At 34.9% G+C, this 27,817-nt stretch overlaps 1 protein-coding gene across 1 annotated transcript; it reads right to left on the bottom strand.

Moving 5' to 3' along the window:
• Window positions 1-591: 591 nt before the first annotated feature.
• LOC145663624 (serine protease inhibitor Kazal-type 1-like) lies at window positions 592-24,754 on the bottom strand. Its single transcript, XM_081729725.1, has 3 exons — window positions 24,599-24,754; window positions 2,671-2,885; window positions 592-849 (listed from the first exon to the last, which is right to left on the bottom strand). Exons 2-3 carry the CDS (start codon window positions 2,879-2,881, stop codon window positions 818-820), a joined length of 243 nt encoding a protein of 80 aa, XP_081585851.1. The 5' UTR covers window positions 2,882-2,885; window positions 24,599-24,754; the 3' UTR covers window positions 592-817.
• Between the last annotated feature and the right edge of the window lie 3,063 nt (window positions 24,755-27,817).

The following is a 27,817-nucleotide window of genomic DNA, read 5'->3' on the forward strand; positions in this document are numbered from 1 at the left end:
TGTAGCTGCAGATAAACGTACGAGCATATGTATAAGAATTCTGTCGGTCCTTTCTCGTTTGGTCACCAAGTGCATTGCTAGCAATTTCCATCTTTGAATCAAAACAGATAAAATTTTCAGTTTCCTCAATTTTGCCATAATCCAGTTTCATTGTTGCCAATTTACAAGTTTCTGGATCAGCTCTCAAAATATTTGAAAGTTTAGACTAAAATGATTGCCTTATGATTCATTCTTTATAAAATTCGAACTATTTTATATAGTTCGAAAGAATATTGGAATTACTGTATATGCTGATTTATAGAGAAATGTCGCACTACGACATAAGAAGTATACAGTACTATGAAATATAGGGTTACAGTTATCGACGTAGCATTTTCAGCTGAAAAATACATAAAATAGGCTAATAAATCAATGATGTCTTAATTTGATAATGATACATTCTAAGTTGTAAATAACATCTCAATTACCTGTGTTACCCTCTTTCAAATTTCCTAGTTTTACTTCAAATTCTTCTTACATGAATATGACAGTATACTTGAAAATTAAAATTATTTGAACAGATAGAAATAATAATATTAATAATAACAAACGTTTATTTTACTTCATTATTTTATTTCTTTAAATTAAGTTTCAAATGTTATTCTGTTTCGATACATTCTTCGTAACATAATAAATTTTGCAGTTAGTTATCCGTAAAGTGCATATTGATCTTGACTGCCAGATTAAAGGCAAACACATCATCAATACTTGGTTTTGAAGCGCTATATAAGCAATTTCTTATCAGACTGCCTCAGTGAATCCGTGATTACAATTATCATCAGCATCTACCTTCGTGTGCTACTCTCAACTCTGAAAAGAAAAAAAAATAATATTAATCATCGGTGGGGGACTATAAATTGGCCTAAAATATAGCTTTTGTAATTGATAATCCTGTTCTTATAATAACCCCATTGGCTCTCTCAAGTTTTTGGAACAAGACTTTTAGACAGGCATAACCTAATGAATTGATTAATTCATTGATTCATATTTATATCTTTCATCAGCAGTGTCGTTATTAAATTTGTATCATATGTATGGACAATTGGGAACTACTTTTAGGAGATACTTTAAAACAAATGTCAGTAATTCTCCAGTGTTGCAGGTACTGCCTGATCGTAAACAATATTGTCAATAGGCTTTATATTAGGTCAATAGGCTTTATATATTGGCTTTATATTAGGTCAATAGGTACTATATGAAACTAGAGGTGAGGCTTTATATTAGGTCAATAGGTACTATATGAAACTAGAGGTGAAATAATTAATCCAAAATAGCGCGGAAGGTGGGAAGACGATTTTCGATTAGTTACTTGAATATTTTACTATTTTTATTAATACTTCTTTAATTAGATACTAAATATAGCTGTAGGGAAAATAATTTGCAAAATCTCTGAAAATTTAGAACTTACAAATTTACAATGTAATAAAAGAAGCAATGAAATACTGGTAGCTAGTTTGAACTGTAGCCAATAATTATTAACAGTGTTTCGTGTATGATTCTGATCTGTTTGTAGTGATCCATATTTCTAGTTAGGTGATCTATCGGTAAATGAATACTTCTAATAGAAGTGTTTCTAAGTTTTAAACTTGGAACTCAAATGAGAAATATACATAATTACAGGTTTTTCTGATAGATTCTAAATGTAAGTATGTAAAAATGTACATACTTCTAATTGATAATATATTCTAATTTACTTCATTATAAAAATTAAATTGAACAAGATCCTTAGTTTAATGCCAATTGTAATGTTCTTTGTGCTAAGGAAGGGTAAATGAAAAATGAAAGTAAATTATGAATAGAAATTAGTAGAGAAGAAAGTAGCAGACAACATGAAAACATTAAAAACACCCAAAGGTACGCTGGTATTTAAGCTTTACCTGGGTTGGATCTAGGGACCATTCATACTGAAGGTAAACACTTATCATTGGTTCACCATCATCCCATATTTATTACTTTTATTTCTTTAATACCGATATTTTCTGCTCCAATAAATTATACCGAATAATGTTCAAAATGATATTGAATGCCTCATAAATTCCTTGTAACTCCCAATTCCTCTTCATCCGTATTGCGTTTCTCTTACATTCAAATCCGGTACTATGTGCACTAAATTAATTAGCGTTACCATTCGAAAACTCAGTATAATAGCTGCTAAAGTTAATGTAATGGACTTCTAATGCATCAGACTGCACATTGTAATATGAAACTAAAGGGCTTAACAGTATTTTCACTTGAAAATTATGTTCATTTCGAAAAATGGTGTTATAGGGACAAAGATAAAATTTTATGGGCGATCAATAATATCCCTTTATGAGCTATTTTCTGCTTATATACAGTATAAAATATTTTGTACATGTAGGAAGAAGCTAGTTGAAGTAAACTTTCACGATAAAAAAAAAAAGAGAGAGAATGTTGGCTGTATCGAAATATTTGCCATTCAATAGTGAAATATTAAAAAGGACTTGATTGAATCTTGCCAATAACTGTACACTTCACATACTACTCTTGTCTAAGTTCAAATTACATTTAAATGTTAATTTTTAATTAGTAAGTGAAGTGGGAACGTAAGTACAATCTAAATAATCATTCAGATCTAGTCAAGGATTACTTCAAAATTAGTCGTTTACTTACCAGCGCGACCATTTCTTCTTTCGCATTTTAGAAGACAATCGTTGGAGTACGTTTTACCATCAGTTCCACACACTGGTTTCAGTATACGTGGACATGGACAGGCTACTCGACCTACTGCGGGTCTTCCTTCGGATCTTTCCCTCAGTTTTGCAGAAGCTGTGGCAACCACCACAAGGGTCAAGAAAAGTAAAACAAATACAGATGATCTCATCTTCCTGAAAACAGAAAAATTGAAACATTTTAGTATATAATGTAACATTATTAGTTCAGTTAACGAATTTGACTGAGACGTAAGAAAAGGATGTTTATAATTAAAAGTCAAAAACAGAACTTATCCGTCAAAGTAAGAATTTATTTGTTATGTAGCAATTGTTGTTATATATTCTTCAAACACAAATATTTTTCATATTTTTGGGATAACATAAGAGATCAGTTCCTGTAAGCAAGGTCGCAATATATAAAACTTAACTGATACGAAATAACATTATTATTCACAACCCAACAAGGGAAATATATCGTTACAGGACATGTTAATAGGAATAAATAGAAAAAGATAATTAAATTAATGTATCAATCAATTTCCAAACAGCATCCAAACAGATATAAGTTGGGTAAATGCCCAGTCAGTACTTTATGAAAATTTAATATTTAAGAAGTTGTTTGAATTGTTAGCCATACCGATGGTTTCTCGTATATATGTTACTTATGAAATAGTTTCAAATATTTCACGGTGGACATTTTACACTAAAATACATACACGTTCAACATAAAAGCAGCTTTCAATTTCCTATAACAGAAGTATCATTGGTTTATCTTGCTCATGTTTCCCGTTTGCTTATTAGGTCTGATCTGACATTGTTAGAGGTCCGTCGACAAAGAAATTATTGGGAAGTATAATTGATGTTAAAATATAAAGCACAGCAATCACTAATAATCACTATTTACACAAAGGACAAGAGGTTGCAATTTCGTTAAATTTGCCTGCGAAAACAAAGAGAGGAAGTCTTTTACACTGTTTTTTATTACTTTTCTCCTTTCCTTTTTCTTTCTTTTTGTGTATGAATAAAGTTGTGCTTCAATCGCTCTCTGTGATTGGAGAGGAAACGATTTCTTGATGACGATTTCTGGATAGTATTAAAATAAATAAATTAAAGTAGCTATTTCGTAATCCGTACTTGGAGGTGATTAATTGCTTTCAGTTGAATAAGCTACAGACAGACATTATTCACTATTGTAGGACCACGTCTCATATATTCTTGGTGCTGAAAAGGAACGTTAAGCTTCAACAAACAACAAACAAAAACAAATGAGATCGTACTTCAATGACAAAGGTTTCGAGGCACCACTAAAGAACCTATCCGGTTTGAATGATGTAAATAGACTTTGGGCGAGATGACTGAAATTTAGCTTAAATGTAGAAGAGACTATGCAGATTCTATATTTGAAAAGCAAATTATTCTCAAATGAATGGAATATAATCAAAAAAGCATTATTGTCAATGGAACATCAATGAAAACGAATAATTCTTCCACTTACCTCAAAAAAACTAAAAAGGGAGATGGCTGAAAATCAACTTATGTATTGAACAGACTAAGTAGATTCTACATTCGAAACAGAAAGTGTCCTAAAATGGGTGGAACATAGTAAAAAATCACGAAAAATTAACATTAAAGCCGGTAAAAAAATCGTGAAAAAATTAGATTGTCCACATATCTAAAAAAAAGTTTAATAAGGAGATGGCTAATTGAAAGCTTATTGCAAAGAGATAATGAAGAGCTTAAAAACGATATATAACACGTAAGGTAAATATGAATTGAATATTGTCAAAAGTCTAGTTGTTTGACTAAAATGAACAATAATGATGAAGTATATGCATCTTCTTCGAATTGCCCCGCGTGTCCCGTGCGGAGGTTATGTGCTTGAAATTTCTCACAATCTTGATTTGAAATCTCCAGATTCGGTTTAACACGCAACGTGATTTTTGTGCTGATCACTGTCTGGTGCTTATGGTTAATTGGACAGACCCTTAGCTAATGTCACTATTCGAATTCCTAGTGCTACAGTTACATCTGCTGCTACAGAAAGAACCTTCCGTACATCCAGTTGTATCCTCGGGAAAAGAGGAAATTATTTACTAGATGGCAGATATAGTAACATATTTTTTCGTACAACTGAAGGTTTTACATAGGAAATCGTGTGAAGTTTCGCCACACAATGCTGACGATTAACTGGTCTCCAACTATTGATACGGAACGGGTTAAAATACCAGAGATGTTAGAAAGTGACACAGAAGAAACAAGTAACAGAAGATGGAAAAACGAGTTAGTGCTGTTAATACTGAAGAAATATGTGATAATTCTGATTCTGATTTAACGCCGAGTTTACTGTTGATTCTGTGTCGGAGGCATTCAGTAAAATTTGTTGTGTGTTTACTCAGTGACTGATATATATATATATATATGAGGGGTGAGTCAGTGAATTGGGTTAAAATTACGGAGGGCGCACAGTTCAATCGCATCCACTCCGAAAACGACTAGTTTACTTGATATGATATCACATTGTTCGTTTACCTCTCGTGACGCCGAAGAATTTTGATAACTTCTAGGCGAAATTAAGAAAAAACGTCGGGAATCGAGATGAGACAAGAGTTTTTCTTTTTTAATATACGAGACGAGATGAGAAAATCTTATACTGTATCTCGTCTTGAAGGCAACATTATCATTGCGTTAATCAAGATCTACTAGTCGACATGCAACTCGTGAAAGTTGGCGCGAAGTGGTCTGTGTCACACTCTGACTGTATCGAGAGTTTATTTGTTTTATGGTTCCCTAGTGAAGAGATAAGTAGATCGCAAGCTTAGAAGGATTGGCAACCACTAGTGTATATAATAAGTTTTTTTTAGACTTCCTATCGATGCTACACCCAAGTGTCGGAAGCCTTATAAAACGCCTTACTTCACCCGTCCTTCCGTCTGTCGAAAGATATCAGAGCAAAAACGGTCAGATATATCGAGAAGTAATTTTTTGCAATCGATTCAGCGTTCCAAGAATAGGTTCCAATTCCCCGTTAACCCTACATTCTAACCGCAAGTAGCTCAAATTAGACATTTCCGGTTGAAACGTTTATCTCCATTGTAGAAAAACGGTACCAGATGGCAATAAGTTGTTTTCTGTAAACGATTCAGCGTCCCAAGACAAACATGACATGATTAATTACAGCACTCTACCACAACCAAAAGTGGTTCAAAATTAACATTACTTTCGGCTTCAATACTGATTTATGTAAAACAAAAAATGTAAAAGACACGAATATGTGGCTTTCTGCAATCGATCCAGCGTTCAAAGAAGAGGACCCATTCCCTTTGTTGAAGCTCTATTGAATCTGCAAGTGGTTTAAATTAACCATTCCCGGTTTCAACTTTTTTCGCCATAGAACTAAAATGGTAAGAGACGTGGAGATGCGGTGTTTTGCAAACAATTCAGCGTCTCAATACAACATAACCATTCGCAACACTTTCCTGAAGCCGAAAGGGGTTGAAATATGCTTCCGGTTTCAATACAGATTTCCATCGAGAAAAACTGTAAGAGATATCAAGACGCGATTTTTGCAATCAATTCAATTTTCCAGGAATATGTTCCATCTCCTCCATTAACCCTATATTCAAACCGGGAGTTGCTCAAATTAACAATTTCCGATTTCAACATTTATTACCATACAACAAAAGTGTCAACACACAACCTCAAACAGTTTTCTCCAATCGATTCAGAGTTTCAAGAGGTCATATCATCACAACCTGCAATAGCTTACCAAAACCGGGAGTGGTTCAAATTGACTACTACATTTGGGTTCAATATTGTTTTATATAGAGCAAAAACGGTAATAAATATCGGGATGCGGTTTCTTTGTAATCGATTTAGCTTTTCAGAAATAGGTTCCATCTTTCCCGTTAACCCTCTTCAAACCGGAAGTGGGTCCAATAAAAACTTCTGGTTTCACATTTATTAGTATAAAAAAGAATGATAATAAATAACGACAAATAGTTTTCTGCAATTGATTGAGGATCCCAAAAGAACATTTAATCACAACCAAAAACCCACTGCAAATTTACTATTGCGTTCAATTTGAATACTGATTTTCATAGAGTAAAAACGGAGAGAGATATCGAGGTGTAGTTTCTTACAATCGATTCAACTTCCCAAGAATACCTTTTACCTTTTCAGTTATCCCTCTATTCAAACCAGAAGTGGTTCAAATTCATTATTTCTGGTTTCAACATTCATCCATAAAACAGAAATGATAACAGTGTAACGGAACGATTCAGCCGATCTGTTTACAGAATAACTTATTTTTTTTAAAAAAAAGATCTTAATGCTCACTTTTATTTCCGTTCCCAAGTATTGACTGATTTATGTTAATTTGTACCGGTACTTGTTTGTTTTCATTTATTATTTGTTAAGTATTTTGTGTTTATATGCAATGAAATTTATATTCCATTCTATTTTAATGTTTCTAGCACTGGCGTAAATCCCGGGGGGACGAGGGGGACATGTCCCCCCAATCTTCGGCCTGAGGGGACTGTCCCCTCCAATAATCTGAATTAAAAAGTGCTTTTTTAGGTAAGTGTGATGATTTGTATCCGACTGCCAGAAAGGAATGTGAGATGAAATTGATTTCTCTTAGCTTTTCCATTTCTTTTAAATAGAATCGTATTCTGTAGTATTTCAAACTGAACTTCGTGCTTTACTGCGTTTAGTAGTCTCATCAATATGTATTAATTCCACTTCCGCTATTTGGTCACAAATTGCAATAAATGCCAGAGGAGGATATGCCCCTCTCCTCATGCTGGAAAATTGTCTCAGCTGTAGGTACGGGCACAAATTCCGGGGGAAATGGGGAGACATGTCCCCCCAACATTGGAATTGGAAGCTCTCCCAATAATCCAATTTGAAAAGTGCTTTTTGCAGATAAGTGTGATGATTTGTGTTCGACTGCCACAAAGGAAAGTGAGATGAAATTCGTTTCTCTTGATTTTTCCATTTTTAATGAAAATGAAGGTGTGCGACTGTGTGTGATGTAACCTGATGTGAAATCTTATCTCCTCCTCTCCCCTAGGCCCTAGCACACGAAGAGTATATAGACTATTCAATGTCAGTAGAACCCATCTTTTCAGTAAATGCGCATTTCATCTATTCGTAGTATGAGTCTAGGCATCTACTCATGCTTCGTAAGCCAATTCTATGGCGTATGGATCCCGGAGGTTCAATGCCGCATTCAAAAAAGCTCTCCATTAACTTATATCCTTAGCCAACTTGATCCAGTTTCTACTTTGCATTCCTATTTTTGCGAGATCCATCTTAATATTGTCTTCCCATCTGCGCCTACGTCTTCCTAATGGTCGTTTTTCGATTGGTCTTACCGCTAACACTTTGAAAGCGTTCATACTTTCTTCCATCCTGGCTATATGTCCTGCCCACCTAAGCCTCCTAGACTTGATGCCCCTACCAATATTTGGTAAGACATATAATTTAATTAGTTCCTCGTTATGAAGTTTTCGGCATTCCCCATTCCCGTTCCTCTTGGATCCGAATATTCGTCTGAGGATTTTGTTTTCAAATAATTTCAGTCTATGTTCTTCCCTCAGAGTAAGTTACCATGTTTCGAAACCATACAGAACAACAGACATGATTATTGTTTTATATATTTTAAGCTTCAAATTCCTCGACAGAATTCGCGAAGACAAGAGATTTTGAACTGAATAATAACACGAATTCCCTGTTTTTAGTCGATATTTAATTTATTCCTGAATATGAATTTCGTCTGTTAATATTGATCCTAGATTTTGAAAGTATCCACTTTATCAAAAGTATTATTTAATATTTTAACGCATTCGTAATTTGCCGTGTTACGGTCCCGACGCACTTCCATGTATTTAGTTTTCTCTGCATTTCTTTCTATTGTTCTCATATCATCCCCTATTAAATTTACATCATCAGGGTACGCATAACCTGGTGAACACCGTTTAACTCTAGGCCCTGGTTATTATCTTTGATTTTCCTTATTGCGTATTCCAGGGCACAGTTGAATAATAATGTGACAACGCATCTCCTTGTTTCATGCCATTCTCGACGTGAAAGCTCGTGGACAAACATTTTCCTACCCGGGCTTTACTTTGGGATTCATTTAAACATGCCTTAATTAATCTAATTAGCTTTTCCGGTATCCCAAATTCTGTAAGAACTTTGTACAATATTTCTTTCCTAACCGAGTCGTAAGCCTTTCTAAAATCAATAAATAGTTGATGTACCGGGCTACTGTATTCCCATTTCTTTTCGAGTATTTGGCGAATGGTAAATATTTGGTCGATAGTTGATCAATTTCGTCTAAATCCACACTGATAATCTGCAATAATTTCATCTGCGTATAGGATCAATCTTGCTAATAGAATGTTTGAAAGTATTTTATAGGATGTTGACGAAAGAGACATGCCTCGATAATTATTACAGTCAGTTTTGTCGCCTTTCTTGTGGATTGGAACAATGATTGATTCTTTTCACTCTTGTGGCAATTCTTCCTTGTTGTAGATAAGGAGAATAGTTTGTGTATCTTGTTCCACAATTTTTCGCCTCCAGCTAAAATTAACTCAGCCGGAATTTCGTTTGCACCCGAATATTTGTGTCTCTTTAATTTTTTTTATCGCGATTTCTACTTCTATGTGATTGGGTTCTGGAATATACGATTCTGCGGTGTGTATCTTCCTTTCTCCCCGTACCTTAGATTTTGACTACGTGTTAGCAAATCGTCAAAGAAATCTTTCCATCTATTTAAAATGTTATCTGTATCAGTGAGAACTGTTCCATTAGCTTTCTTTAATATAAACACGAGGTTGATAGCCTCTCTTAAATTCGTTGATCTCTTTATACATATCCCGAATGTTTTTATTTTTACTGTTATGTTCAAGTTCCTTAATTTTAGCTTTCAAAAAATGGCGTTTCTTTTTTCTAAAAGTTTTGGAAGTTTTCCGCCTGATGTTTATGAAATTTTGTGTAGTTATTTCATTCGGATTTTGTAGCAAACGTAATTTTGCCTGTGTCCCAATTTTTCTTTTGAGAGAGGATGCTTCGTAAGCAAAAAAAGAATTCAATTGCTGGAATACTTTTCTCCATAATCTTTAGGTTACTCCTGTAATGTTATTGAGATTATCATCATTTTGCTCAAATACGAGTATTGTTGCGTCATACATAATTGATATTCTTTCTTCATAGTTTTGGGGAAGTCATTATTTATATTATTATATTATTATAAAACAATTTTAAGTTTGATCTTTGTGGATGCCTAATTAGAAACATACCAATTATAAATATGCATGTATTCAGATTTCAGAATATGTTTAGTGATTTGTAATACTGATATGTACTACTACTTCATCTACATCGCCTAATATATAATATACTCTACAACAGTTGATCAGATTCATCTACCGTAATATGAGTTTCATCTCCCTTCTCTAGAATAAGCCTCAAATCTGCCCACCACCCAATGTTGAAGACAACGAATGGCGTATTTAGGATTTTTTTTCCGAGGGGCTATGTTCAACAGAAGGAAGGAAGTGGGCAATTGCCCACTTGAGTTTGAGAATTAAATATATTTTAATTTATGCATAAATTGAAGTTACAGTGGCAAGAATTGCAGACCGATAAATCCTATATGATTTGATACAAAAATTTAGGAGTGAATCTAACCCTTTATTCTATTCATACAAGGAAAAGGAAGCATCCTCTTGGCCTTCCTAATTTCCCGGGCTAATTATTCCCCGTTTTGATTTTCTTTAATTCAAACATTTCTTTCTTTTAAAAATAACTAACCGATACAATTTTTCCTGTGTTATAATAACCAAAGCCCTGTCATGTTGATATCCGTGCAAGTTGGTGTGGAACACCAGTATCGCTTATCAACTCCTCTTAGTTTTGGTGTTACTAATGACGGCCGACTTGAATCACAATTGACAACGGTCGATAAAGTATGATAAGCGAAATGAAAGAAAGTAACATCAAGAAAAAGAAACAGAAAAGTAAAAAGGACGAAACAAAGAACAAAAGGACGCAGTTCTTACATGGAATGAAATTTGACAAATACAGTATTACCTATTTCTGAACAAAGGGCATAAGAAAATGGAAAGTATTTCGGGGAAGCTTGAGCCCAGTCCGATAGCCCCATAAATACGCCACTGAAGACAATTCTGCTCCCCTGATCATTCACAGCATTGTTTTTCAACTTCATAACTATTTTGAACATCGCTTATATATATATATATATATATATATATATATATATATATATATATATATATATATATATATATAATTTGGGAACGGTCTTACCCGTCCCCCCCAATGTTGAGGACAGATTTGCGCCGATGGTTTCTAGCAATAGGCTATGGTATTCTTTATTGAGTTGAGTTGAGTTGATTTTAGTTTAGCGTCCCTTTCAGCTGCGAGGCTATATGAGACGTGGACCTACTGATTAACGTGGAATCCGATCCACATGAGCTCCCGCCGGGAATCGAACACGGGTCTCCCACGCCAAAGGCGCGTACGCTAACCGCTTAGCCACGAAGGAGCTCGGTATTCTTTATCTGTACTTAGAATGCTTTAAATTCACTTTCTAGCAGATAGCATTTTTACCGATCCGAAGCGTTTCAGTATTCGCGCGCTACACTAGCCAGCTGTTTCAAGTTGGTCATGTAACATGTACAGAAAAATTTGGACAAGTCTTTAATTTGTCTATTTGATGTCGAGAACAGAACCCAACCAACCCCTGCGGGGCTTCTTACCTGTTCCTCCTCCTCCTCCTACTACTACTTTTACTACTAATTTTAGTACTACTACTACTACTACTACTACTACTTTTACTAATACTACTACTACTTTTACTAATACTACTACTACTTTACTACTACTACTACTATTTTACTACTACTACTTTTACTACTACTACTACTACTACTTTTACTACTACTACTACTATTTTACTACTACTACTACTACTTTTACTACTACTACTAGTAGTAGTAGTAGTACTAGTACTACGTTTCCTACTACTACTAGGGGAGACGAAAGGAATGACGATCAGTTCCGAATGGCAATCAGCTCACTTTGCCCTCTTGCGTGACCCGAGGAGAAGTCAAACTAGTGCTGCCATCTGCCTCTTGTAAAAGAGGCTAGACCTAAGATAGGTAATACGTCTAGTTTAGTCAGACACAATCTTTGGTATCGGTGTAACCTTTGTGGATCGTGGTGCATGCTGACTGTACTGCTGTTCACTCACCACGTAGATATATCTGTGATGTGTCTTTGAAAAAACGTCAATAAAACATTCAGTTGACGTTTCTCAGTCTTTCGAAGGGGCAGTGCAGCAAAAAGAAAAAAAAATATCTATGGAACTATGTGTATTTATTAAGCTTGTACTGTGATCACCATTACCAGCATGTGATTGGAATGGCGACCAAAGTTGCAACTTGAGTTTTTTCTATCGTCTTCCCGAACTGAAAGAATGATTCTCTTTTTATTTTACACACTTATCGTAGAAGTATTCGAGTATGTATTTACAAATTTCTTTCAATATATTTTGCAAATGAAACTGCGTAATGACCCATTTTTCTTAGGTGATCGCCATTGCCCACCTCTCCCCTACTTTTTTTACGCCAAATACGACTTTCATTACTAGTCCGCTCGGAAAATCACTTTTTTGAGTATTATTTTGAACTTTATGTTAATTGAAAAAAAGTGTTATGAAATTTTTTTTAAAAAATAAGAAAGAATCTTCCTTGGGCCGGGTTTGAACCCACACCAAAAGCGACTTTTGTTACTAGCGCAGTCACTAGTACGCTTGGCTAGGAGGGTCGATAGCGTCTGGTGTTTGCTTTCTGCTATATGTAAGTCATGACTCTTGATATCCTATCTGCATCGGCCAATAAGATCAGAGGATACCTGAAACGTTTGGGATCCGCGAATATACTAGCAGACATGAATAATTCTTGAATTTTTGTAACTTAGTTTGAAAAAGAAAGAGACAACATGAACTACATTGTGTCGCCGAACTAAATGAAATGAAGAATAATTACTTTATTAATGCTATTTATTTTGTGGCATCAAAATATTCACCTTCACCTTATTTTGTGGCACCTTCATAATATAGATTGCAAATATTTACTTTTCCTGTGTTTTCTTAGTTGGATGAAAGAATTATTGAGAGAAAATAGCTACAAGAAAGTTATGTGTATGTAAAATAAAATCTTCCCGGAAACCTAAAGGTATTCAGTGACGACGCCAGTTGTAATTTCTTAGGGGGTCAAAGGAGAGGCAGAGACATTTTTGGGGAGCGGCTATCTTTACGTACCAAAAATGATAGTCTTATTATGTTTGACTTACATTAGAGTACAACCTGTATTACGTTGTTGTTTTCATATTAGATATAAGTAATTATAAATTAAACTTATTTCAAGTAAAATTTGCAACTAACAAATAAGGTAACACATACATATTAAATATTCGATTCCCGGCGGGAGAATATTGACATTTGAACCGATTACAGTGGTTCGAATTCCACATTAATTGGTCTGTCTGCATTTTATATATCGTTGGTACTAAGAAAGACACTAAACTCCTATCTAACCAACCAAATTGAAGATACTTTAATGAACCCAAACTTAACTGATTACACCATCACCTATCAGGGTTCGAATAAATGTTTCAAATAGAATTTACGTATTTCCCCCCGAAACCCGAATCTGTAATGACGGGGTGTCCTGTCAGTTTTCAGTTTACCCCTTCTCACCCCTAAGTGTGGAAGCGGGAAGTTAATTTTAGCATAGGTAAATTTATCCCTGCAAAATTTAACTTTTTATTTCGTACATTTTTTCGTCAGATGCTTGTTTCTCAAGATATTTTGCAGTATGAAGTTCCAAAGTTCACCCTATATACACTCTCATCTCTAGTGTTAATGGACCTCCTCCATTGTTTAAATCGGTTAACGGGATGATCTACCTTTTCTCGGCACAAAAATTTTTATATTGGACCTTATGGGGAGTACATGGCTACCGAATTTCCTCAGTTTCTAAGGAACTAGGTATCTCTAATGGGAAAGAAAAATTTTGCAGCATTCTACAGAAGTTTATTAACGGGTTGAAATACTTAAATTGTATATTTATCTACTAGTTTAGCAGAAATAAATTATTAAAAAATAAATAAATTAGTTTCTTTTTATACAAATTAAAATATGTCTAACTTTGGAACCAATTATGGTAGAAAGATCAACTTTTTTTGTTTTATTCCTTGAAAAGAAACGACTCTAATAGTTTTAATCACAACCATATCTGATACGCCAATCAAAAAATAGTATTTTAATATAAGTATTAAAGTCCACCTGTCAAAGTTTGACGAGGGTAAGTCACGCCCCACTCTAAGCTTGGCCGCGGAAAGGGCGGGGGTTGGTGAAATGGAGGGGGAAGGGGGTGGATGTCTGAATGAAACAGGTTCTCGACCAGTTTCTGAGATTCCTGTCAGCTACCAAATACTGTTATCTTTATAGAGTTTGTCTCCCTCAATGGTTCCATACTAAGAGACTGGACGATGTGGTGTGAAGTATCCTCTTTTCCCCGTTACCTCTGGAAGTTCATCAAGATGCATTCTAGAGTGCGCGGGAAGAACAGTATATAGTGTATCAGAAAACACTGTTATTTGGATTTTCCCCCTTCCGGACAAATATTATAGCATACAGTAGTGGCGAAGGGAAGGGGGTCAGAGGGGTGTCCCCACAGGATTCCGACAATGTAAAGTCCTGGCCCCCATATATAGGTGTCCGTAAAAAAATGTCTCCTAATTTTCTTTTTATAACGTCTTGGGAATATATTTCAAATTTGAGATGTTTTCCTGGTAGCCGTCATTTTCCAATATGGCCGCCGCCCTACGTAAATCTCTCTCTCTCTCTCTGTATATATACCAAGTAATATATATATATAAAGAGAGAGATCGTGAACCAAGGCACTTAGAAAGATAATTTTGGTGTCAAAGTATAGGTTTTTGAGGCCGATGATTTTAAATATGGCATTGTTTATTGCCACTTAGAAACCTTACAACCTGGCAACACTGTTGTCTAACGATTAACTGTACAAAGTTACAAATGCGTATATGCACGCATTACTCTAGGATGTAGCGTACTTCCTCAGGACTAAGCGAAACCTACTTTTTCTGGTAGCTTTCATCACGACAAGACATATTTTACATGGTAACATGAGAGAACATTTGTCTAAATCCAATATGGCAGCCAATATGATGGCTAATTACTAGGCAACCAAGTAATGGACTTATTCAAATGCCTGTCAGTTCTAATTGGCCTAGAGCCTAGAGAATGGGAGAAAGAGGCAGGATACGGTCTCATTGAAGAAGCGTCTCCTGAGGGGGCGAGGGAAATTTAAAATACTCCATTTTTTAATGAAAAACACGGTTTTGCCTCCTTGTCCGCAGACAACACTGCACACCAAATGCTCTATAAGACGTTCTCTAAATACCCCTGTTAGATCCTATCTGTATTGTGTGTAAACCGTGCATTTTTACGGGGGAACAACGGAGCAAAAGCCCTGTTTTTTGTGATATTTCTGTTTCTCGTGCATACTTCGCTAAGACTAAGCACTGTAAGCCAATCTCTAATTATCCTATAGCAGTGTTAATTTCAGATCATTTCCTCCGGAGGCACCACGCACAGAGGGGGAAAGCGACTAAAAATTGCGTGCTCCACAGAAATTTCTGCGAAGATCTCAAGCACCTGAGGGTGAATTTCGTAGCTCTTGGGAGGATTTCCCCCCAGAATCACCCCTGAAATCATCACTGTCCTAGGGAGTTGAAACAAGAAGCAGGATACGCAAAAAAGAACAAACTTTCAAAGCATTTAAAGTTTAGGCTCGTTGCGCTAAGCGCCTTCTTAGGACGAGGATATGGGAATTGAAAAATGCACGTTTTCTTTTATTTATTTATTTATTTATTTATTGAAAAACATGTTTGCCCTTTTTTGTCCCCAGGCAACCATGCAGACGACACACACCAATTGTCTTATACAAAAATGTTGCCATGATAGCTCCTATAAGACCCATTTGGAACGGTGTCCATACTGTGCATTGTTATATGGGGACAAGGGAGCAAAGCCCTGTTTTCTTTGACATTTTCGTTTTCCGCGCTTACCCCGCTAAGACTACGCACTGTCAGTCTCGATTTATCCTAAAGAGTTGAAACAAGAAGCAGGATACGCAGAAAAGAACATACTTTCAGAATGATGACGTCCTATGGGTGTGACCTACAGGTTAACGTAGGATCCGAACCACTTGTGTCTCCATCGGGAATCAAACAAAGGACTCCTTGATTATAAGGGATGAACGTAACTATTCATCCACGATACACACATACATACATACAAACATATATATATATATATATATATATATATATATATATATATATATATATATATATATATATATATATATATATATATATATATATATATATATATATATATATATGCAGACTATAATAGACTATTGTACGTGGTAATAAATAGCTACAATAATATTCCAGGAACTTTTTGACTGTCCCCCTGTATAATCTTTATTTTATAGTAATGTATTCACATTGAGGGCTACGTCTTTGAAAATAATGTTGACAAATTACAAGAATTCTTTGAATATGTTCTATCTACTTTTTTCTGTAATAGACTATTGTACGTGGTAATAAATAGCTACAATAATATTCCAGGAACTTTTTGACTGTCCCCGGTACAATCTTTATTTTCTAGTAATGCATTCACATTGAAGGCTACGTCTTTGAAAATAATGTTGACAAATTACAAGAATTCTTTGAATAACTTCTATTGACTTTTTTTCTGTAATAGACTATTGTACATGATTCTAACACATTTACTCAACTATTGACACTTGTAATATCCAACATTTCTAGGATAGCACTGCAAACCTTTGATCACGAAATTAGTTTGAGGTTTCTCATTTAAACAAGCGCCTCTTTTAGGGTCTCTTCTCTTTTACATTTTTGAGTTTCTTGAAGGACCTGCAGCTCTAGGTTTCTGCTCTATTATCTTCTTCACCAAATTCAAAATAGAGGTTCTTCTACTCTTATGTTTTCCTGTGACAACTCTCTACAATATCCAGGAATTTACAGATGTCGTATCCGTACGTGCACTAAGAACCGTCTTGAACCTACCCGAATGAAGCATTCTGGTCGTTTTGGTTGAGTATGTTGCACAACAGCTCTCCTTCCTTTTTTCCTTCAAATGACAGTTATGATACATTTCACCGTAGAGTATTAAACTAGCATCAGGGGCAGATCCAGGACGGACTTCTGGGGGGGCGGTGGGTTGTAATACTGCTACTTAGAGGTACTTTTAAGAGCTCCAAACTCTGGGATGGGGTTTATTTATATATATATAAAATAATAAAGTTTCCTCTTCTGGGGAAGGGGGCGATTGCCCCCTGGATCCGCCACTGACTAGCATATATACGGTATATAGCTAGTCGTGACAAAAAGTATAGACCAACTCGAAATTTCAGAATCCTGCGATATACCGTACTTCCGCAATGATTTTTATAGAGGTAGTTGGTGACTACTTCAAATTATATGCCCGTAGCTAAAGCCCCTCTATAAAAAAATTGTTGCGTGAGTACCTTAGGATTCTGAAACATGTATTTTTGGATAGCGCACGTGTTAGTTCCTAAGTGGAGTCTTGGCCCGACTACGGTAGGTCCGATAATTATTTCTTGTGAAAATGTAATATATTACCTTTTACAGCCCGTAACGACAGTAAGATTTCTGTGATTCGGCCAATCCCTGTTTCTACTTGCAAATGCCTGATTTATAGCATTTACGCTATTAGTAAGCGCTACTGAGGTCAATAAGAGTTGAATTAGATTTTTGCGAGGGGCGCATTGTTATAGCATGTTTTCTAACGCACAAGGGGGCAGCTATGTGTATGTTTAGCCAATAGAGCCATTTGTATCTTCGTGGCTTTGCACTCTAACTCCAAATAATAATAATAATAATAATAATAATAATAATAATAATAATAATAATAATAATAATAATAATAATATAACTTTTGCCTCCTGAAAATAACCAGATGGTAAAGTTATGGTCGATACATTTTTGGAATTCGAAGGCATTTTAGAATGCTTGTCTATCATCTGGCTATCAGAAATAATTGATCACCATTTTCTCTACATATCTATAATTTTCTTACAGGGTAGAAACACCTCCTCGGAAGAGAGAGATAAAAAAAAAAAGAGAGAGAGAGAAAGTGGCCGAACTTGGGCTACTGAACGTGAGGACAGGATGTTTACATTCGCATTGACACCTGCTGTGAAAACGGTCTGTGCACATAGCTGAAAGAGATTTATGAAGACCCTTCCCTTCATATCTCTCGGGACGAAAACAAAAGAAAAGGGTGGGCGCGGATGCCTTACCCTCGTCAAACTTCTTGACAGGTGAACTTTAATACTTATATTAAAATACTATTTTTTAATTGGCGTATTAAATATGGTTGTGATTAAAACTATTAGAGTCGTTTCTTCTCAAGGAATAAAACAAAAAAAAGTTAATCTTTCTACCATAATTGGTTCCAAAGTTAGACATATTTTAATTTGTATAAAAAGAAACTAATTTATTTATTTTTTAATAATTTATTTCTGCTAAACTAGCAGACAAATATACAATTTAAGTATTTCAACCCGTTAATAAACTTCTGTAGAATGCTGCAAAATTTTTCTTTCCCATTAGAGATGCCTAGTTCCTTAGAAACTGAGGAAATTCGGTAGCCATGTTCTCTCCATAAGGTCCAATATAAAAATTTTTGTGCCGAGAAAAGGTAGATCATCCCGTTAAGGAGGCAGCATGAGCGGTCAAATGTTTCCGATTGTCTCTAAGTTCCAGAAGTGGCTAATAGCCACTGAAAATGTCTGCATAATATCTATAATTATATTGCGAAAGCAAATTGAATAATACAGTAGTATGTACTTTTAATCAAGTGCAATATTCAACCTGGCCGTGTAAAATACCAGATACGCTGTAAATATAAATTATAAATCTGCAATTTCAACAGTTTTGCTTTAAAATCAGGACTTTTAGACTGAATCGGCTCCTCCAGACTTTGTGCATCGTTTCCGAAGTTCGTTAAATCGAGGTCCGTAAAATCGAGAAATGAGTATATAAGCTATAATTATAGTTATTTTCATATTCTTTGAAAATGCGATTAACGAATAATAAAATGATAAAATTACCGCTGGACTGGTAGACTTGATAGATCTCCCCCTGATTTCCTGACTACTCGTCAATTTGAAAAATATGTTAAGATTGATACCGAAATAAATTCATGAGGAAATCAGGGGGACTCTCTTCCATCATATGCATTGATGAAGAAGTGAGTGACACAGCTTAAACGTAGTTTTTTCTCAACAGATGATGGTTTACATCCAGGATTACCAAAAGCAATGATTGTCCCTGAAATTGTAGTTGAAATTATCGACATTATTCTTGAAATTTGCAGAATTTCAACAAAACGTGTGACAGAGATTGTGGAAGTTTCTCTGGAACATGTATGTAGGTAAGACAATTCATGACTTGGGAATGTGCAAGCTTTCGGCATAATGGGTTCCCAAAAATCTGTCAGGAGATCAAAAGAGTGACAGCATCAAGTGAAGTCTTCTCCAATTTTTACCGCAACGCCGATCAATTTCTGTCATGAATAGTAACCATGGACGAAACATGGTTGTATCACTACGATCCTAAAAGGAAACAAGTTAATGGGGGTGGGAGCATTCATTTCCCCTCGCCGGCCGCAAGAAGTTCAAGATAGAGATAAGTCTACCTTCTGGCATAAGGATGGAGACTCTGATAATAAGTTTTATTTGGAGCTAATCAGTTTAATCCCATACATTTATTATTATTATTATTATTATTATTATTATTATTATTATTATTATTATTATTATTATTATTATTATTATTTGCAGTAAGAGAAAATAAAACACTTTTAATATATTTCAAAAACTAACCTCTGGTACTCAGAAATTATGCTGTTATGAATACTGAATGTCGAGAATAATGTTTCAGATAAATATATATATATATATATAGAACACTTAAATAAAACCAAATGTGTAACTGAAAACTTCAAATCTGGATAAATACACACGAGTTATTTAATGTTGTTTTACCTACAGTATATTTTGTTTCTAATCAAAGTTAATCCAATACGAAGAAAACAAGTCGACCAACTCTATTATTGTTGCTCGCTAGCCACAATAAAAGCTCTGTTTTCAGTTGAATCGGATCTACAATATAGCCGATTCTTCAAAAACGAATGTTCTAACTGCTGGAAATTAAATAAAATTCACAAGAAAGAACTATAACTAAAATGTACCGAAAAAAGCGCCAAATTAGTAAACAGAAACATACGTGCATACCCAGATGCTCAAAGAAGAAAGCTTGAACAGTAATCCGGCGCATAGTAAATGCATGGATAATACAATTTGACAATGGAATTGGCTGTGATAGGAACATATAAAATACCATATTTAAAATGTTTTAAGTTTGCTGAGTCTGGGGGAGAGCAGTCAGGGAGGTAGAGAAGCCACCAAGGGGCACTCGCCCCCTTGCCCCCTTTTGCGTCGTCTCAGAAGGTAACGTTTGTTGGGGTTAATTCTAATTGCGGGGTCCAATACAAATCTAGTGTTAGCTTTACAATGCGCGCTCCAGCTGGTATACTCACTCAGAAACGAGAAATTACACTCTATTAATTTGATGAAAACGGAATAAAACTTCTCTAACCTTAAGCTAGCCCGTTTCTATCCTACCCTATTTATCCCTATCTTGCTCTACTCGAAAAAAAATCTTGCCCCCCGTAATTAGAGTTTATCCCATTTGTTGTATCAAAATATATTGGATGTAAATTTATTTTGCTGTCATTAAACCAAGAAAGTTGCTTATAATGTTTATTGCATGAAGTGAGACCTGAAAATAGCTTGATCATCTGATCTTCTTGTTTTAATACATTGAATTTTAATAAAAGTAATAACCACCATTACTTGATATGGAATAATGAGTTACATTCAGTTTACTGGTCATACAGAATATTTAGCCTGCAATTTTGATTAGAAAATGGTTCTGGAATTTGACTATTACAAATATATATGTACGTGTATACTCTTCGATTTTTATTATAAATGCTTTTAAGATATAGATTATCAGAGAAGTCTACGTGTTATTATTTAATGGTATATTATTGAGTTACTGCGATAATTAATGAAAATAATGATTTCATCGTGCATGTATAAAGTTTTGTCAAATGTCCAGTATCCAGTAAATGCTAACAATTTCAGAGCTGTGAAAATATGATTTGTAACTCTGGATATGATATATGTATTTGTAATGCATCATTTATTGCATTAATTTCCAGGTCTCGTTGAATGTTTTAAGACTTCTATGTATCTATAACTTGAGATAAATGAGTAATGAATGTGTTATTTACATCCGGAGATTTAAGTTGCTCTTTTATTGGTATTTAGTACAACGTAACTATGTGTAGAGTAGAAATTCTTATTTACAGACTACATCCGAACAGTGTTTCTTCCAGACATGTTTCTGGAGGGGACTGCCCACCCCCCGGAGCTCGGAAAGTGCCTCCTCCCCGGAGGAGACTAAAATAATACGTCTATAATATAATAATAAATGGAGTAGTATGGAGTAGAAGCAGTGTGCTCCTCGGAATACTAAGTGTGCCCCCCGGAACATTTCTTCTGAAAGAAACACTGCATCCGAATATCCACTTTCTTCAGACGTACACTTCGTCTTATTTCCGAGCTCGAAATCTTGATATAGTTCTGAATTTAAAGAAATCAATTAGTAAGAAATCAAAAAGGATAGAAAAAAAACAGTTAGTTACTCCCTTCGACCTTACAAGGAAACTCATCTACGTGAGGAAGAAAAGGGTACCACAACAGCAAGAAACCTTTTTATTTTTCTTTGCGATCAATACAGCATCTCAAGTGTGTATCAGTGTATATATCATCATAACCCGCAACTATCAAAACCTGGAAGTAGTTGAATTTACTAGTACTTCTGGTTACAATACTGGTTTATCATAGAGCAAAAGTTATAAGAGATATCGAGAAGCGGATTTTTTGCAATCAATTCAAAGTCCCAAGAGTATGTTCTATCTTTTCCGTTACCCCTCTATTTAAACCAGAAATTGTTGAGATCAACGATTTTTTTTATTTTAATATTTATTGCCACAGAACAGAAACAATAAAGTATAGCAAGTAATGATTTTGTGATATAGATTCAGTGTCCCAGGAACAGGTTCTATCCAAGGGCGTCATTTAGGGGGGGCAGGAGGGGGCAATTGCCCCCCCCCCAAGAGTTTGAGGAATACATATTCTTTAATCGATTGTCTACTAATATACTAGTACAAAACGTGAAAATCTTATGTCAGAAGTGCTCTTGCCCCCCCCCCCAAGCGAAGTCTGAAATGACGCCCCTGGTTCTATCATTCATTTTATTGTTCTATTGCAAGTACTAGTTATAGATGTACCACTTCAAGTTTGTTTGTTTGTTTACGGAAGGTTGGAAGTTTGCCGTAGTTTCACACTGTGAAACGAAGCTCACTTGTCTATTCTAGTTTCCCCATTTAGAACACCTATGAAAATTGAAATATTTTGGTTTAGTTCTTGTCTTACTGAACGTGAAAACAAGATTTGTCGACATGTATCCCACATACAATATGCCGTGTATTTCGAAAAACAAATAAATTTATATTTAGTTTTATTTATACATAATTATTAGATTTCCAAATTATGTTAAAACATAAATGTTGGAAGCCATATAGAACGTCTTTGTCCGTTCATCCGTTTGTCGAGAAGTATCAGAGTAAAAACGTTAAGAGCTATCGAGATGTAGTTTCTTGCGCAATCGATTCTTCGTACCAAAAATAAGTACCAATTCCTTCGTTAACTCTCTATTCAAACCGGAAGTGGTTTAAATTAGACATTTCAAACTTTAACGTTTCTCGCCACAGAAAAAAAACAGTAATATATATATATATATAGCGAGAAGGAATTTTTTTTTTTTGTTGCAAACGATTTAACATACCAAGACATCAATATCATTCCTATCCGCGACAATCTAGCAAAATCAGAAGCGGTACAAATACTTCAGGTTTCAACATTCATTTTCATGTACGAAAAACGGTCTAGATGCGTTTCTTTGCAATCGATTCAATCTTTTCCGTTGAAGTTTTATCCAAACCAGAAATTGTTCAAATTAATCATTTCCAGTTTTAACGTTTATCGCCACTGAACGAAAACGACAACAGAAAGCGAGAATCTTCGTAAGCGATTCAGCGTCTCAAGACAACACATCATGACTATCCGCAAAGACTTTGTCGAAACCGGAAGGAGTTGAAATGTACTTCCGGTTTCAATACTGAATTCCATGAAGCAATGACAGATGATGTAAAACCGTGATTGTCCCGGCTAAATCGGAATGCCTATGAGAACTACCTATATATTACTGTACAATATATTACACAAAAATACGGGCATCCATTTTGATGTTTTTGTTCTTCCTTTGTGTATTGTAATCAGAACAGCTTCTTACTCACAGCAGGGCCGGCCCTAGGCAATTTGCCGCCCCGTGCAATGGCATGATTTGCTGTCGCCCCCTTTCTCCAGAAAGAAGAAATCTTAAAAGTCACGATTTCAAGTATGCATGAAGAACGAATGGGAGGAAAAGCGTACTCGCACTCAGAAAAGCCTAAACCAGTGGATCTCAATCTTTTTGACTGACCATACACTTTACTGAACGTCCAGGACAACGCGACACACTTGTTTGATATTATTATTATTATTATTATTATTATTATTATTATTATTATTATTATTATTATTATTATTATTATTATTATTATTATTATTATTATTATTATTTTATTATCTATTATAATAGTGAAACCAATTTTTTTAATAATAACTCTAAACAGCACTGAGCACTATTGCTACCGCTGCAGGTGTTGACTGATACAGTCTGACTCGATATTAAATTTTTCATGACTTTTAAATTCTAAAATTTCGCGACACACCATAGGGGACTGAGTGACACACAATGTGTCGCAATACATTGGTTGAGAACCACTGGCCTAAACACTATAATCTCGTTGTGTCTGTTTTTTTAAAATATTAATCTGTTATATTAGTGAAAGATGAAGTAAACGCAACTGAGAGGAAAGATGATTATCCTTTTCTTAAAATTCAATCAGAAGCTTCAATTTAAATATATCAGATTGCAATTCTTGTACAACTAGCTCTTTTATCTTTATTTCTTGATTTTCCTTCTAGATTTATTTAATTTTTTTTAAAAAAAACTTGTTTCCACCTTCAATTACAAGGAATTTGTTTTGTGACAAAGACAAGACTAGTTTTCATATCAAAACTCTGATAACTAACTAAAAGAAGCCATTCGCTGCTGTTCGTGGCTTGAGTTCTTGTATTTCACAACATCAAGCAGTTCATCTTGGGATTTGACCATTTACTTTAGCACTGTTCATGTGACCTTAAACTAATGCGACCTAAACATGATTTATGAATGTAGTATTCAAATAGAAAGTCAGTTTAGTGAAGTTAACTATCATCATCGTGAAGTATGTTTCCAACAAGAAATATTTATTTTAAATAATATAGCTATGACAGATTTTTCCGCCCCTCGAATCTTGCCCCCTATGGAAATGCACAGTTTGCACATGTGGTACAGCCAGCCCTGACTCACATTAATAAGAAACAACAAAATGTACTTTTTACAATATGTACAGAATTAATACTTACGTTCAGGTATTTCAGCTCTCTTGTTAACACTTGTAACAAATTTGTTTAAAATAACACGCACCAAACGATACACCAGGTTGTAGGCAACTAGATTAATATATAACTTTTATCTCATCTTATCTTGCACTGAATTGAAGTGGGAAAATTTCTCGATAAGACTTAGAAAAACAGTGCGTTACATTATTCGAAAAAAAAGAAAGAAAGAAAGAGAAAGAAAGCATAAGCTGATGCAACATGGAAGCAAATATTTACCCAAGAGTCTTGTGGCTATTAAATGATTCATTCATTATTCATAAAGTTGTCATGGTCGAAGGCGAAAAATCTTCAGTCAGGATGATTCTGGAAATTATGATACTTTATCATACGACTGTAAGGTCTGAGGAAACAATTATGATTCACTTGCAATTTCCGGTCAGTTTCCACTTTAATGACGAATCAGATTTCAACTAGTTGCAACAACTGCTCTAACTTTAGTACTCCTGGCTCAAGGTCCATTGTCTATAGCCCAGGCATTTTGGCATAGGTACGTTGGTTCACCTTCGGGACAGACGAAGAGGATCAATTCTTAATCTTTGCAAATCGACAAAACTAAAAATTTGGTACCGGCAGTGTTATATAGGAAAAATATACATGCACAGTCAGCCATATAAGTAACTGCACCCCTGCCTGCTATAATTCCATTAGGTAAGGGCCAGTACTTTTCTTGGTTTCGCAAATGCCTTGACAAATACAATCCAAATTACACTTTAACCAGGATACGACAGTTGATAAGCCTTTAGAGCATAAAATAGACATTTTTGTGCAGTTGACACACGGAAACTTCTCCATTCTAAGGTTAATCTTTATTGTTTGAAGCGAGTTGTCCAATGAGTGACGCATATCAAAGGCATTATAACTCGTGTGTATAATGTATTATTTCGCTATATACTGCATATGAGAAGAAAGAAGAAATACTGATCATACATGAATTAGAAAATTGTTGAAATAACTGAAAATGTCTAATCTGGAACAATTCGTCCCTCAAAAGAAGATATCTAATTTTTTTCAACTTTACCAGGAGACAAGTTTAAAGATTTTATCATAATTTATTCTATCGTGTTCTATTAAAATTGAATTTGATCTCGTAAGTTGCATAGCTGGCACGAAGGATATCAAACTAAATTTTAAAAGAAGACGATAGAATAAACAATGAGAAAAGTGCCCCTTTGTCTCCTGAAAAAGTTAAGAAAATGAGATAGGCCCCTTTGTCTCGAGAGGGACGAACTGAAGGAATAAGTTTGTAAATCACTGTCTCCATTTATGGTCTTATACCAATTCTCTGTCATTCCAATATCTCTTTTCTTTTCTACAGGCCTTACTCATCACACTGAGTATGGGTTGAAATTGAAATTGAAGCGTATTGAAAAGCTGAGATTAGCAGAGATTTGAACTCAGATGTGCATGGAAAGCCAATGGGGTAACTACTTAAAATCCTTTCATATAAATCTCCACCAGCCTTTAAAACCTTATGAAGAGACGATCATTAATTGTGGTTTTTTTTTTTCATTTTTTTATATTTTGGTCTATTGTTTAGGTAATTGTTATTGCAGTTGTGTTATTGGTTTATTCTACTATTAACGATCATTCCAACCCCCTTCATTTCACATATTCAACTTGTTCCAGTTATTGTGACGTAAAAGAAAATGAGACCTGTGCTAAAAACATATTTATCGATGGACCAAAAGTTGTAATTAAAAGGTACCATCGTGTAAAACTAGTTTTCAATATACCACATACCATCCCCCCCCCTCAAAAAATATGTCTTAGTTACGAAGATATAATGCTTCAAACAATGCAAAAATTAGCTACTTGCGTCACGGTAACAAAAACAAGCGTTTCTGGCGTGACATAATGTCTCGGTATTCCCCTCTGAGCTGTATTGAAATCTCTTCATATTGCAGTTTCTTACTCTAAACTACAAACAAATTTAGTGGAATAGTGAAAGGAATAGTGACAAAATAAGTAAAATACTTACTGTATATAAAAGTGAGACATCAATAAAACCTATTCTAGTTTAAAACAAATTACAAGTCATTTGTAATGTTGTATCATTACAAATAGTTTAGATATATACAAGCTGGATGAAACAGAAGCATTGTAATATTTTTTCTCGAATTGTACCGTTAATTGGAAAACAATGTATTGTATGAATCACCACTTTCCGCTTAAAGCAATTTGACCTGCCCATTTCAAAACTTTACTATACGCTTCTGGTAATAATGCTATAGAGAGTTTCTAATACGTCATTCACAAAATGGTAGTTTATGAATATTTCGGATCGATGAATGTTACTAACAAAAATGAGTTCCATCAATACTTTTTCTTTCTTTTTATATATAAAAAATCAAATTTAACCCTGCTCCCGCCAAGTGAACTTTGTGGTGGACAAACACGGTGTGCGTGGGTTTCCTCGGGGTTCTCTCGTTTTCTCCCACTTTCTTCATTCCACCATTTCATTGATTTCTCATCATCACCATCTCCTTTAGCCTAGCTGGCATAAGCGTGGGATGTAAAACTCTAAAATTTCATTTCACTTTTTTCAAATTTAACTCTACAAGGCGGAAGTTAGAGAAAGCACTCACCATTTAAATGCCCATTTTATGATGCGAGATCCCGAGCACACACTTGCCAAATGTAGTTTTAAAAATTGTGCCATTTCTCTGCCATATGCGAACTTTTCTATATACAGTACTTTTAATAGAATCTCACTGAAGTTTTACTAGCAGGACATTATTAAATACCAGCAGTAGGTATAGATTTGAAAAAAGTGAAAAATAAAATATATCAGTTTTACGTCGAATGGTTGTGTCGTGTAATCTAAAGGAGACGCTGATGATAAGAATGAATGAAATGGTAGAATCAAGAAAGTGGGAGGAAATGGAAGAACTCTGAGAAAATCGACGCACAAGGTGTTTGTCCGTCACAAAGCTCACTCGGTAGTTACTTTACTTAAGCCGTTCTCTTCTACCTTCCAGTATAGAGAGGTATCCAGAGAGTTTACCAACATCTATGTTTCGTGCCGTTGTCTGCACCATCTTACATGGAACCTGCTTGTTCTTTGTGATGTTTCGAATACCTTCCAGCTATATTTTCCTCGGTCTTCCTTTTGGTTTCTTTTGTATAACTTTCGCCTAATGTATTTGTTTTACTATAATCTTTTCATCCATTCTTCTTAAATGA

Source organism: Thermobia domestica, chromosome 11, assembly GCF_964235325.1.
Source record: "Thermobia domestica chromosome 11, izTheDome1.hap1.1, whole genome shotgun sequence".
In the NCBI taxonomy this organism is placed as follows: domain Eukaryota; kingdom Metazoa; phylum Arthropoda; class Insecta; order Zygentoma; family Lepismatidae; genus Thermobia; species Thermobia domestica.

Bases quoted from the DNA above. Each gene is read 5' to 3' on its own strand.
- LOC145663624 (XM_081729725.1), bottom strand. From the start codon at position 2,881: ATGAGATCATCTGTATTTGTTTTACTTTTCTTGACCCTTGTGGTGGTT. The intron at 850-2,670 runs GTAAGTAAACGA...TTTTCTTTTCAG, and splicing joins AAGAAGAAATGGTCGCGCTG to AGTTGAGAGTAGCACACGAA.